Genomic DNA, 13,753 nt, shown 5'->3' on the forward strand with positions numbered 1-13,753 from the left:
AATAATTTACTAGATTTTATTCCTTCTAGACAACTCTCTGCATCTCACATCTCATCAGAAATCATTCTGAGGTCAAACAAATTCTTATATATTTTAAGTATTTGTTCTGACAACTAAGAGGTAACACAGATCTAGAGGTGGGCAAATAGCAGGGTGTAAGTTTCCTCAAGGATGCTCTTGAATTTCAAATCCAAGTTCAAGCTGATAGTGTTCATACAGCTTTTTCTGTCATCTTTTTGGAGAAATCAAATTTTGCTCCCCAGAAAGACTGATGAGGAGTTTTATGCTCAGGTAAACTACAGGGACCTGTGTGCAAATGAGAGACTTTTCACCAAGTCACCTGTTGTAGATAAGAGGGTGGAAATAGCCTGCCAGTGACTGATTGAGCCTTAAGCTTGTAAACTAACTTCATGCACTTATATGATGGCTTTGATTATTTAGGATGAAGGTTTAAAAAGACACTGAGAGAACAGAGACAGATTAATTTCAAACATTTAGGAGCCATGCCATCTAACTTCTGGGATTTAGAAGTCCAGCAGAAAGTCTAAGACAATCATTGAGGAGCCCTCGATCACCAAGAGACACACGGTCTCCAGACGGTGAGTCACTCTCCTAGCCCCTCAGCCTGCAGATGTCCCCTCAACCTGACCAGTAATGAAGAGGGAAGAGGTCTTGCAGTGACACAGAAGCGTCCCATGTTCCTGGAAGACATTAGAGAGATCCAAGCCCACAGACTCTTAGCAAGGCATTGGCAATGCAGCTAGCTGTGGAAACAAAGGGAGAAGAACCTTTTGCAAGCCTCTTACTCAGAATGAGACTCACCTTATACGGAAATTTCATCCACTACATTATCGTCACCTAGGATTCCCTCCATATCATGATGTTCTGGTCCATTTTCCTTAAAATAGTACCAGAAATCAGCTGCAGAACTTGGTATTTTAGATAGCATTGGACTTATTCCTCTATCACAGGCCACTTCTTTAAAGTGCAATCAAAGAATTCTTATGTGTGGCTTGAAAACACTTTAAAAAAATATTTGTCCCTTATAATTTGATAAATCAGTGTTTTGATGGTTTTAGGGAGGACAAAGTTACATTCGTGACTACTAACAAAAATATTGTAAAGCAAGATATAGCATCGGCAAGAGAATGGTTTCAGTTTGACTTCAGATACATGAATCCAAAACGTGTGTGTGACGAAGATTGATGGCTCATGTGGGAAATGCTTTTATTTATTTATTTTTCTACTCTATAGTTAATTCATCAGTGAGGGAACCAATGTTGTTTTCAGCAGAGAGATCAAGAGAGCTGCTATTTATATTAAAATACTTTGTGCTTCGATAGTGCGAGCAGCACTGCTAATGGTCTTTTCTATTCGGCAGTGAGATCAAGGCAACTCCTATTTAAATCATAATAAATAGTGCTTGTACAGTGCAAGCTGCCCTATATAAGGACAATGAGCAATGCGGTTATCTGGGTATAATTTGGAGTTGCCAGGGTCTCACTAAAGAACTCCAAGGTATTATTAATCACTACTGCCACTATTTTTTTCCTTTTTTTTTTTTTTTTTTTAACTGAAGTGGGTCCCAGTTCTGCCATGATTTACTCACATACACTAACTTCTTCAGTACTTGAGGCTGTTTCTGTTATGTACTTGTCTGCTTCGAGCACAAGCAGACTCATGACACAAGACACCACTGCAATACAAATGAGTTAGACATGCACAACCATTCATCTTTTTATAGATTTACATACATATGAATATAAAAATAAAACCTATGTGTATGTGAAGGCAGAGATTAATACATACAAGTGATGAAATATAATTTCCTGAAACCTCCTGACCAGGCTTTGTGAAGACAAGAGCAAGTGCAACATGAAGACCAAGAGCCAACATCATGTATGCAGCTTGGTAACACTGCCCCAACTCCCTGGCCACACACACTCCACCAACTCTTATTCTTCCTGATTATTATAATCAGTTTATTTTCCACCTAGACTCTATTTACTTCCAGAGGGTAAAGAAATGATGTTTTCATAGTACAATGGTCCTGTTCACATATTCATCCAGTTGTGCTGTTTCACAGCTTCTGATGTATTTTTTAATGTGCTAGTTTTCCTGGTTATATTTTCTAAGACAACTACAGAGCTGTTTTGTTTCCTCCTCTGTGCAGAGCTGATGGAGCGGAATGAATCTGGTAATACCAAGACCACTCCCGTTGCCATTATGGAGGCAATGCTAGAGGACTATCCAGGGGTCAGACCGACTCCCAGCTTCTGTCTCGTCAGCTGATGGGAAGAGCAGGCTGCTGACTTTCTGGCTGGGAGAGAACACTGCTCCCTTCAGTGATTTCAACGGCTGCTTGTACTGCTCTGCTGTAGTCACCTCATCTGCCCCTTTCAGTTGGCAGCACTAAGCACTGACTTACCAGTGTGCGTACAAATGGGCACCCTTGTGCAGATTTGCTCTCCAGTAATGATAAAAGAGGTTTCTCCATGCTTCAGGCCTACTGGCACGGAATGGGATTATCCTGCTGCATGCAGTGAATTTTGCCATGTTTGTGATGGTTTTGCAAAAAGAAGGTACATTGGAAGGATGCTTCCTTTTGTCACTAGAGGAATGATTAAGATTGCAGAGGAAAGTGTATATGCTTTAATGCTGAACTAATGAAGAAGGTCCTGAAAAAGTGAAATGATGGTTTTGGGGAGGTGAAAGCCCAAAGTACATTCACAAATCTAGTGCTTGGGCCTGCTCTTTTGTAAAGCTGCCACTGAATTTAGGGGCACCAAGCTGATACATGGATGCCCCCCAAAATGCTAGAGATCATCTAATTTACAATCCACTGTTATCCTGAGAGAAACACATGCCAATGACGTGTCTTATTTTTCAATATTACACAACTGATAAAGAAACAGTCTTGGCAATAGCTCAGGTGGAGCTCAACGTGTGCTCTTGCGTTCATGTCTCAACACTTCAGGAAAACAGAGGCAAAACAGAGTTCAGAGGAAAGCAATAAAACAGATCTGAGTCTGAAGGAATTGACTTTCACAGAAAGAAGAGCAGATGAATTACATGAGTGCAGTGGGTGATGCATGAACTAAACAAGCACATGACAAAAAATATCTACAAATCTTCAGAAGGTACAAACGCCAGGGATCTGAAAGCAGGAGGAGGATAAAGGGACGTTGTGTGAAGTGTGCTAATGGAAGAAATAAAGAGAAGGCAAGAATATAAAATGAACACCAATTTAAAAAATTACCTCTAAGCTATGGAGTAGATTTTCAGTGGTAGAGGAGAAAGCTGTTATTTGTGACGTATTAATCTAGAATTGACAAAGCACTGAAACATGCAGTCACGTACAGCCCTAGACCGGCCTGGAGACAGACTGGATGACATAACTTTTTCATCTGTAACATCTATTACACTGTGCTGTGGGGGTTTGTCTTTGAAAGATGGTGTTCAGCAGTACACAAATCTACGGGGAAATGGGGAAGTATAACAGATAAATGGTTTCATTCATATTTTCCCAGAAATTATGCTCTCTTGTGTAGGTTTGGAGCCATATTTTCAAACACATTCCTTCTCAGGTAACTGGATAAAAAGTCAGTGCTAAACTGCACTGAAGTTAATCTACTGAAGACCTCTGCGAGATCTCGGTGTACATGTGGTATATTAAAACACACACATGAGCCATGCTTAAAGGAAGAGCCAGCACTCCCCATTTCTCACCTGCAGTTCCAGAGAGTTCCACACTTAAGGTTTGTTCAATATTCTTGTTCTCAAATGGGGAACCCTTGGGATCACTGGAAGACAGGGCACATTTATAAAAACAAGCTGAAATGGAGTTGCTGTAGCCAAAATCTATTGAACCCCCCTCCCTTTTATAAATGTTTGCACTTTTTAGTACTTACTTTGGTGACTCGGGCGTCAATGGAAGTGATAAACTTGTTGGTTTGGCTAAAGGGAAAAAAGAAAATGGTTATGGAATATTCAAACACTTCTAAACACTACCAAAGAAATTTCTTTTTATTTTGGTGCTGGAATCCCATGTTAGTCAGTTAGGGCTGAGTTCTGATAGTTCAATAGCCATTTCAGTGTATCTTAGATAAATTAGCAGACTCATCCTGATTCCTTAATACTAGTACCAAAAGGGCACCTAAATTTCAACAATCATTTACATCAATTACTGTACCTCTGAAATACAGTACACAACCCAAATGCCAAGAAACTTTCAGAAGAGTGGTACATGTTAAAAATCAGTGAAGGATTCTACAGGATACACTGTGAAAATGTTATTTCTCTTAGAGTTAATTTAGACTACAGTTCACGTTTTATTTGGAAACAGGAGCAGCAGAATAACTACGAAGTAACAGAACGTTATGAATATTCAGTTAATTTTACTTCTACAATATACAATTTTTATACATAGCATTGAGAATAGGCTGTTTCTATGAGGCCAGAGTCCAACCAGTTATAGTCCAAATTTCTGCAAATTATCCTGCAAACTATGACAAGCCACGGACATAGTCACAGATGGTTAAAAATGGGGTTGAAGCTCTCAGCACTACAATCCCAACATATGCAAAAAACAAAGCTCTAGCTATAAAAATACAAGTCCTTGTAGCTTTTATTCATGCAAACTTGTGTTTTCCCAAAGCAAGCCAAGAACTAGGATATTGTAATACAACTAAGATTCCTTTAATTGCCAGTAAAACGTATGAAAAGTAAAAATAATATTACTTGCAAATGTTACTTTTCAGAAGTTAGACTGATGTTTAAACACAGAGAGCATTGTACCAAGAACAACAGCAGGGGATCTCTTCTGCAAATTAATTACTTAAGACAAAATGTTCCCCTTGAACACTCCTGCACTGCAGATCTTTTGTCCAGAGTGTCACTACTGCATACTTCGTATTCATTCCAGGCTTGGAGCTCCCATCAACATTAAAGGATTTTATATGCAAATTGATTACTTTTATAAGCTCTAGAGCATTCCTGAAGTAATATTACATTTTTTAAAAAATTAACTCAATTCTCAAAAGCTGCATATTGTTTCTCCTCCTCCCCATATGAAAGTTAGCAACGGAAACTCAGGTGTTCACCTCGGATTCACCTTCCTCAGAATTCACCGCCAGAGTGAGGAGACGCACCTCAACGAGTTATTTGTCTGATCCAGCACTGCTGCTGATTTGCGCATAAAACCAGGTGCGGTAAAACTGAATGTAACCTGACACATCTTTCTGTGTATTTTATATACATCTAGGGATACTAGTGTTTGCTAGTGGCTACTGGCGGTAAAAATGGCTTTAAAAACCCCACACCTTACAGTATAGCTCTGGAGTGAAGTTTTGTACAAAGGATTCCACTTTTTTTTAGAGGGTAAAAATCTACATAGTCTTACCCAATTTAGGCTTTCTAAGGAAGTTGAACCTGTAAGAGCTATTTAAGCCTGTAAAAAGTCTCATTCTAGTTCTCATTAGTCCCACAGAATAGTCCCACATCAGAATATATGCATATAAAATTCTGCAGCACTAAGACACAGTGCAGATCTGCCAGAGATGGGCACAGAACCAAGGTGTTATCTCACACTCGTATGTATTCATTTTAGGCAGATATCACCGAGCTCTCCCACCGAGAAATTCGCATACCAAAACACCCATCAGTTTTCTTATTTCTAGGCAAGGGCTTGACCAAACAGTATTTCTGCAAAGGATCTGTCCTCACATACAGCTATTGATAGTGTAAATATTTATCCAAGACACTATCATTCTCCATAGTGCCTGTTTATTAGAGTTTCAAGGTCTACTGTGGTCTGTTTTTCTTTATTAAAAAGGGTTCACATGAAGTTTCTCGTCCCTGTAAATTGAAAACATTCAGGTTCAAAAGAACTAAGTTTCCTCATGGGCAAATTTCAATGTAAAACCACAGACGATCTTTGGCATGAACGGGTTTGTGGACATTCCCGTGGGTTTGCAATATGTTTGCAACAGTAACCCTAAAGGAAAATACTCTTTTACTTATCCTTTGTGAGCTTTCCCTAACTTTGAAAGAAAATATCAGACCCTGATTATTTTTTAAAACAGAAGGAACCAATTTTCCTGTACCTTTGATTAAATGTATGACCAAATGACTGCAGGTCTGCAAATATCAGTTAAATTTGCAAGGTTGATTCTGCATGAATTGACTGTCCGAGCTGAAAGCATTATATTCATGTATTTGTGTTGTATGCAAATGCATTGACATTGAAGTCATACAGTGGTGTATGAGGCAAAATTTATGAAAAAACAACATTTCAGAGACCTGTAAATTAAACTACAGGAATTAAAGAAGAGAGTAATTTTAATTTCTCCATGCCTGCAATTTCACATGCAACACCACCAAAGTCGCAGTCATCTGTTAGACACTGGTAAGTTAGCGATACGTCCTGTTGGACTTTCCTAACCTCTCCTTCTGCGCTGTTTCCACAACACAATGTGCCCTGCTGAATCTACACAATTTGCACTGAATCTACACAATTGCCTCAGCTCAGGAAAAAATGCAGCTCTGATCTGAATAGGAAGATTTTATAATCCGTATTTACCTGTGTGTGTGCATACATCTATGTATGTGTATAACATAGATGTGCATAAAGCACATTATACATGATATACCTTACCACTTATCACCATAAGACCCAATGGTGTTAATAAAGCCCCCTGTAACTTCTGGCAGGTCTATGTTTCAGTACCATTGCAGTAAGAGACCCAGGTTTTACACGCACATTTCAGTCTGGATTTTGCTGTGAAGCAGACTGCTGAAGCCATCCAGAAGGAGTGGCAGTTGGCATCCAAGAAGCTCTAGGGGCAGTTGGATTTCTTTCTTACACGAAACACTGTTCAGAGAATTTGAGACCATAATGGGGAAAACTATACTTAGGACGTCAGAATGTACAGCTGGAAGAAGGGTATTTAGTGGCAAGAAGGGACGATTATTTTTATTAAGTTTGCTTATACTTCCTAGGGAAGAATGACAAATTAGATTTGACGGGGGCTGAAAAAGCAGGGAGGAGGGAGGTGAAAAGAAGCAAAAACATGTACAGTTTACAATTGTTGCTTTAAAAATACCAGAACAACATATTTAGGCTCATATCCTGATTTCTGTTGCAGCCAGATAACTTCCATTGACTTTAGTGGAGTCATCCAGGATTTGCACTGATGCGACTGAGATAGGCACCTGCCATTCTAGATGCCAGGCCAATACATACACATAGATGTATTTTGAAGTAACAGTAACTTTAAAAAAAGCTCCCTTTGGGCTCGTAAGCTTTTACAGCTTTCCTTTATCTTGGGAAAACAGGCAGGGGAAGAGGGGTAGAGAGAGTGAGAGAGGGGGCTTTAAGTTCTTGCATCTGTCGTAGAAGCTACCTGTGATACAGACAAGTTCTTTATGCATTAGGGGATACTAAAAGTCAACACAAGTATTTAGTTTTGGCCACAAATAACCTAAAAAAAGAGAAAGATCAGGATGGCATCTAAACTTTCAACTATTTACAAAATAAAATTACAAACCGGTATTCCAGCTTTAACAGGAATGACATGTTTACTGCTTTCTCTGTAGCAGTGACAGCGCTATTTATTGTCTCTTAAGGACTATGTGGCAGGTTAACAGTGCCTTCAGTTTTACACTAGCAAAAAAGAAAGAAGCTCACTGATGAACTGGCCTGCCCAGCTTGTTCAGGGGTATAATGATTTCTTAGTGTTACAGTACTCTGTGAGTAAGTATCTCCAGCTAGCTTGGTATATTAACTTGCAGTATTTGTTAAACTTTTTTTCCTGAGATTCTTTGTTGAGGCTGAGGGCAATAGAGACAGGACTAAAACTGTTTAAAAGCTAAATCTAGCTAACTAATTCTAACATCATCATACTGTTTTAGGATTCTCCCTACACAGAAGAGATGCTGGATTTATAATACTGATCCAAAGAACAGAAGACGTATAGAGGGTATTCACAACCGCGGTATTTCAGCTTCCCTGCGTTACCTCCGGCACCAAAGCTGTGTTCCGTGGTCCCACACCTACCTTGCAGATGATTTGTCTGAGACTGCAGATGGGGCTTCCTTTTGGAGGTGCATTTCTCTTTGCTGCTGTTCCTGTTCTCTGCTGGTTTGGTCTGAGGAGGGTCATCATTTGTAGTCAGATATTTGAGAAGTTCAGAGCAGGGACGTCTTTGAGGCTTTTGCTGTTGACAAATGCTCTTCGCTTTATTGCTCCATGAATTCTCAGTCTTAAAAACAGGGCATAATAAAATAAAACAAAATAAAAAAACCCTAAAATTAGTGAGCTGAACCTTATCAGAATGGATATAGGTTTTCTGAAGAGATGAGACTTTCAATGAAGTGTTCAGTCTAAGTGTACTAGATCTATGAGCTGTGAATAATTGTTTGCAGAACAAGGAAAGGAAATTACATTTAAAATTCCTAAATGACATTTATGCAGCTTTTTATTTCATTTCTCCTACATTTCAATGTTCCTACTCAGCAACATGTAACTAACAAGACCCTACAGCGCCTTTACTGTGAACAAAAAAATAAGCTGGTTTAAACCTTAATTTGCTGCTGATTGCTTGAGCCCAGTATTCACAACTCTCTTAAGTACCCCTAAACGCTCTGTTTTCAGTTACAGTGAACGGCAAGACAAACATTGTTTAATACTGCCTGCTAACAGAATTACGTCAGAGCCCCCATTCTATCCAATTAATGGCTGATATACATCTTTTGCCAAGAATCCAGTGTCATTTTTCTTAGCTCAGGCAGCTGGTAAAATGGCAGTCCCGCATCCTGAAGTCACTCATAAACAACATCAGCCCATCAGCACATTTTATCGTACCCCCTACTACTCTGTGTATCAATAAAGTAAGCGAGAGTAACAGACGGTGGGACTACAACTGAACTCTGCCAAGAGAAAAAGCATAAATGAAATATTCAGAGCATAAAGGAGCTCAGGTGATTTTCTGGAACCCAGTCTATAATCTGCTCACGTGGTTTTTTTTTTAAAAGCAGTTGCAAGCTAGGAGATTAATACAATACATATAGATCTACTGCTTGCTTGGTTGCTGAAAGCATAAAAGACCTTGTTACACTTTTTCTGGTTTTTTTTTTCCTTTTTTTTTTCTTTTTTTTTTCCTTATTACAAAGATTAAGTTTGTACCTTAACAACCACAGGGCTTGTTCTGATCCTGTGATTAGTGTTTGCATGGTTTTGCGTGCTGAGACCACTGCATTCATTGTAATTTAGCTGAGTGTTGGCTGGAGCCAGCAAGAGCTTCTTAAGCTACAAACACACCAGGGAAAGGGAGGTGGAAGGAAAAGAGTAAAGTTATGCATCTTTATGGACTAAAATGACTTATCTACATTTTTGCATAGTTACTTAAAGTTAGCTATATCAATTTCAGCAAGCAGAGTACAAGAAAACAGAAAGGAGGGCTCAATATTCCCCAGAACAAACAGATTTCATCTTCTTCTGGCTTGGCAGTGTATTTCTGCTCCCTTTACGGCAGTATACTGTGGGGCAAGCAGAAATTACAGGGGTCTTGGATTTCTGAATCCATGGCAAAATGAAATTCTCGGCAATGTGTTTGTCAGAAGAGGCCTCTGATCTAAACAGAGACATTAACTTTAACAGACTAATGGATACAGCATCAAGATGCAGGTACCTGGCTCTGTTTCCACAAAAGCCAGTGATAAGGGGCTTTCAACAGAAACAGAATCGTATCTCAGACTGGTTTTACTGAGCAAAATGCATATAAGGTTTCACTCACATCCTCACCCAGGGTTCAGTTTTGCCCTGATTAGCACTCAGCTGGTGCTTACTGGTCAAATCAATGTTAAAGGCACAAAATTAGCCCCACATCCCACCAGACTCAATGGGCCTTTCTTTACAGATAAGGAAAAGTGATGTCTAAACACACATATAAAAAGAGCCCCAAGAAATAAAATATTAATTAAAACCCTGACTTATTTGAACAGAAGGATAAGCAAAAGTGTCAGCCAGTGGCACAAGAATCTCAAAAACAATCTCTTCAACACACTTTTTAATAGATTGCCTTATTAGTCATCCTATGGCTATTTGGTGGGTTTTTCCCCCACTTAATTTTCAGTTCTTTATTTGATTTTCCTTTCCAGTCTAAATGAAAAGTCCAGACCTTACTGTGACTACATCATACCCATGCAGCGGGTAGCCAGAGGCACATCCAATTCCTGTTAAACAGTAGGAAGGGTTCTTACTAGAGACGGCTCTTCTGCCTCCTGAGATGGAGGGGTGCCGTCGGGCATTGGGGAAGGGCTAGCGGCATTTTCATTGGTCACATCTCCATCTGTCAGTGCATCAAATGAAGGCAATCCATCCTCATCCACAGGGATGCTGTCCAGTGTTTCAGTGAGAACGGCTAGCAAGTTTGCCTCGCTCTCTTCGTCTATCTTCTGTGGGAGGGGACAACACAAAAAGCAGAACCAGGTGAGAAGAGAAAAGGAACAAAACAATGCCTCTGTATGTGAAAAAGCAGTCAAAACACAGTTAAACCAGCCCTTGAAACAATAACCTGCAACGGCGTCTCAGAAGATGTAATCAAGTGCAATAAAATTATCTGTCTCTATGTGCAAGAGAAATCTCTTTGCACTCGCACTGTATTGCTCTAGCTAACTTTTCTTCCACAATTCTTTTTCTTTTACCCGTGTTAACAATGAGAAGTAATCAGCCAGGGATTGTATTACAGGATGTGCCTAAGCTGCTGACACTTAATGATGGTGTCAGCCCAGGCTGTCTTGTTTCTTTCTCTTTCCAATGCTGAACATCAGCTAATTGACCTGACAAAATTACAAGAATCAGAGAATAAGACAGCTAATCAGAAAACCAAAATGAATCACCAGTGAAATCTGCAAAACCTTGTTCACGTACGTGGCCTGGTGTAAGAGAGAAAGTTTTTCCCTTCCATACTTCTGGAAATCCTTGCTCCAAAACCAAGCAAAAACCTTCTGATTCCTGAGCATTTTGGCATAAAACTAGCCATCAGGACTCATACTGTAGATGGCAGGCTCTTTGGGTTTCTTTTAAAGACATGTATTAAGCAGGTTGCCTTTGAAGTCGCCCTTTCAAATTACGTCGTTTGAGTGCTCAATGTGACTATTGTATGCATTTATCTAATTCAGACAGCAATTATAAAAAGTAGATTAATTCCTAATCAGATGTGGCTGTAATGTTAATTTATATTAGATATCTTATTTCAGCAACAAGACTTCTTTTTGTCAAATTGAGTAAATTTAAATGCCTTCTGATTTTTTAATGAAATTTAGTCCCTACTGTATATTAAAGTACAGATTTTTGGAGGACTGAGTGTTATGAAGAATAGAATTGTGTAAGAATCATTACATTTATTTTTCAGAAAGATTGGAAATTAATCTTGACAGATCAATTATCTAGGATTCCTAGGCTGATCCTAGTGCTATTATAAAATAAATGAAAAGCCTTTCACTGATTCCAAGGATATCAAATTGGGAGTTTTCCCACCAACTTCAGAGTGGTTCATCATGCTCCAGGTTCCCACTGCAGAGAGATTTCAGCTGAGTTCAAATCTTATAGTTTATAAGTGGACTAGCAACGAATACTCCAGTAAGGCAAACAAAAGCTCTCCCTTTGATAAAAGAAAAAGAAGTTTAAAAAGTCAACAACAAAACGTTGCCAGTAACACCTCAGAAAAGAACAAAAAAAGAAGTGAATCTGGGTATCCCCTTAGTATGATTTTTTTTCAGCAATACTGTATCTACCAGATTCTGAATAGAGACGCTCATAAACCACACAGACAATTGCTCCTGCCAGGCTTCTCTGCCAAATCACACCTCATGGCTTCTTACAAAAAAGCTCTGTCTTTGAGCTAGAAGGCTACGGCAGAGCACAGACTGTTCTGGTGCTTACAGCATCATCCCCAAGAAACAAATAAACGCTCAGGCAAAGCTAACGCATTTACTTAAAAGACCAAAAGGGGCTTGGCCACTGAGAAAAAGAGTCAAAGTCTTGGTATATGGTGATTTCCACCATACCAAACAGACACATGCACAGTGTTGTGACAGTTCAGTGTGCAGAGGATGGAAGTAAGCAGAGAGAAGCCGCCGTGTGAATAAAACTGTGCTCTAAATGCAGCTTTTCACAGCCACTTTTTGAGAAGCAAAGAGGAAAATTATGGTGTCATTTCTAGAAAAGTATGAAAAGGTGTCATCAGGCAAAAAGCACTTTGTGTTGTAACAAAGTGCTGACTTTTTCTCCCAGTGGCGTTGCAAACCCCTTGCAGGCGGTGGGATGAATGGTGGTGAGAGCCAGCCCTCAGCCCCAGAGTGGCCGCGGGGGCTCTGGCTGCCAGCCCCTCAGCCCCACACCAGGAACTTCTCCAGCAAGTCTAAGTGGTAGGGCACACCACTGCCCCCCCTTACTGAGCCTTGCAGCTTATAAAGCCGACAACAAAGCTGGAAGGTTTACTCTTTCTAATGGGGAATGCCTTCTTTAATAATAGCATGCCAGGAGAAACCCTGATATTTGCTGTTAGCTGCTCAGCTCTCATGCTTTAAACAGACACTCAAGTGTGCTGACATTCAAGAACAGAAAGTTGAGTGGACACTGGTCCTCATCACAGCAATTTCAATTAGTTTTGTACAAGTTTCAACATTCAAACACCCCAGAGAAAGCACAGGATGTGACAAAGAGGACTCTGTTAAACAATTAATGTCACTTTCCATTATTGCTTCAGTCCCAATTTACAGAGCAAATAAATCAAAGTCACCACAGATGAAGCACACTAGCTGGCTAACACATGTCTATTCACAAACGACATGGCAGCAAGAACACATTAGTCAAGAAAATGACATTGTGAGATAACCTTTTAAAGGTTTAACTATACTATTGCTCCTAATTGTCCTAAATTACTGTTTATAAAGAAACACAATTATTAGATACAGCAGAAGTAGTGCTGAGGGGAGATGCAGAGGGAGAGATGGTCGGGTACATCAACGTCTCAGCAATAATCACTGAAGCAGCAGCTTTCTGCTTTGCTATTGCAACCTGAGTCTTGGTGTTGACAGCACTGGGGAGAAGCAACGCCATGGCCAAACGCAGGCTCTTTCACGGTTTCAGCACTGTCACCAGAGCAGTTCATGTTTCAGACTGGCATCCAACCTGCACATCACACAGGCTCGGTGAATCAGGAGAAGCTGAGCAACTTCGATCTCTGCCGAGGTCAGAGGAAGTGCTGTGCACTCTCAGGAACTTGCTTTGCCATGTCCCTAACTTCCAAGCAGGGTCACACTGAAAGGGTTTGCTTCTGTCTAAAGGAGGAGATCCTAAGTATTTAGACCACCTAAATGAACTACAGTGTGTAAGAGAAAGGGGAGGAGGATAATCTCAAGCACAAAGATGCACAGCAAATACACGCAATTAATAAACACTTAGGAAAACAATTTATAATGACCGCATCTTGCTAACTAATAGGTCTTTTTAATGCAGAAGCAGTTATGCATCACTTCCCAGCCACACCGCATGAACTTCCTAGTATCCTTGGTTGTTAGTTTAACATTAGGACATCAGGGCCAGAGGTTTTTTGACCCCTGTAAATTTCCACCCAGCTGAAGGAGGCAAGGAACCAGAGTATCTCACTGAATGCATGCGCTTCCACATTTCTGACAGAAAAAAGTTTCTAGCATATCCAGCACGGCATTAGCTCTGAAAAGAAGTAAG

The 13,753-nt window shown here is 39.9% G+C and overlaps 1 protein-coding gene across 2 annotated transcripts in view; it reads right to left on the reverse strand.

Moving 5' to 3' along the window:
• PPARGC1A (PPARG coactivator 1 alpha) overlaps positions 1–13,753 on the reverse strand; it is a 370,016-nt gene that overhangs the window by 20,591 nt on the left and 335,672 nt on the right. For both annotated transcript variants that reach the window (XM_064449231.1, XM_009505487.2), the window contains exons 3-7: positions 10,261–10,455; positions 9,185–9,307; positions 8,057–8,261; positions 3,912–3,957; positions 3,730–3,803 (exon numbers count right to left, since the gene is read on the reverse strand). In XM_064449231.1, coding sequence (XP_064305301.1) covers positions 3,730–3,803; positions 3,912–3,957; positions 8,057–8,261; positions 9,185–9,307; positions 10,261–10,455 — 643 coding nt within the window. The remainder of the gene's footprint in view (positions 1–3,729; positions 3,804–3,911; positions 3,958–8,056; positions 8,262–9,184; positions 9,308–10,260; positions 10,456–13,753) is intronic.

The sequence above is a fragment of the Phalacrocorax carbo genome, chromosome 4 (genome assembly GCF_963921805.1).
Source record: "Phalacrocorax carbo chromosome 4, bPhaCar2.1, whole genome shotgun sequence".
Taxonomy (NCBI): Eukaryota; Metazoa; Chordata; class Aves; order Suliformes; family Phalacrocoracidae; genus Phalacrocorax; species Phalacrocorax carbo.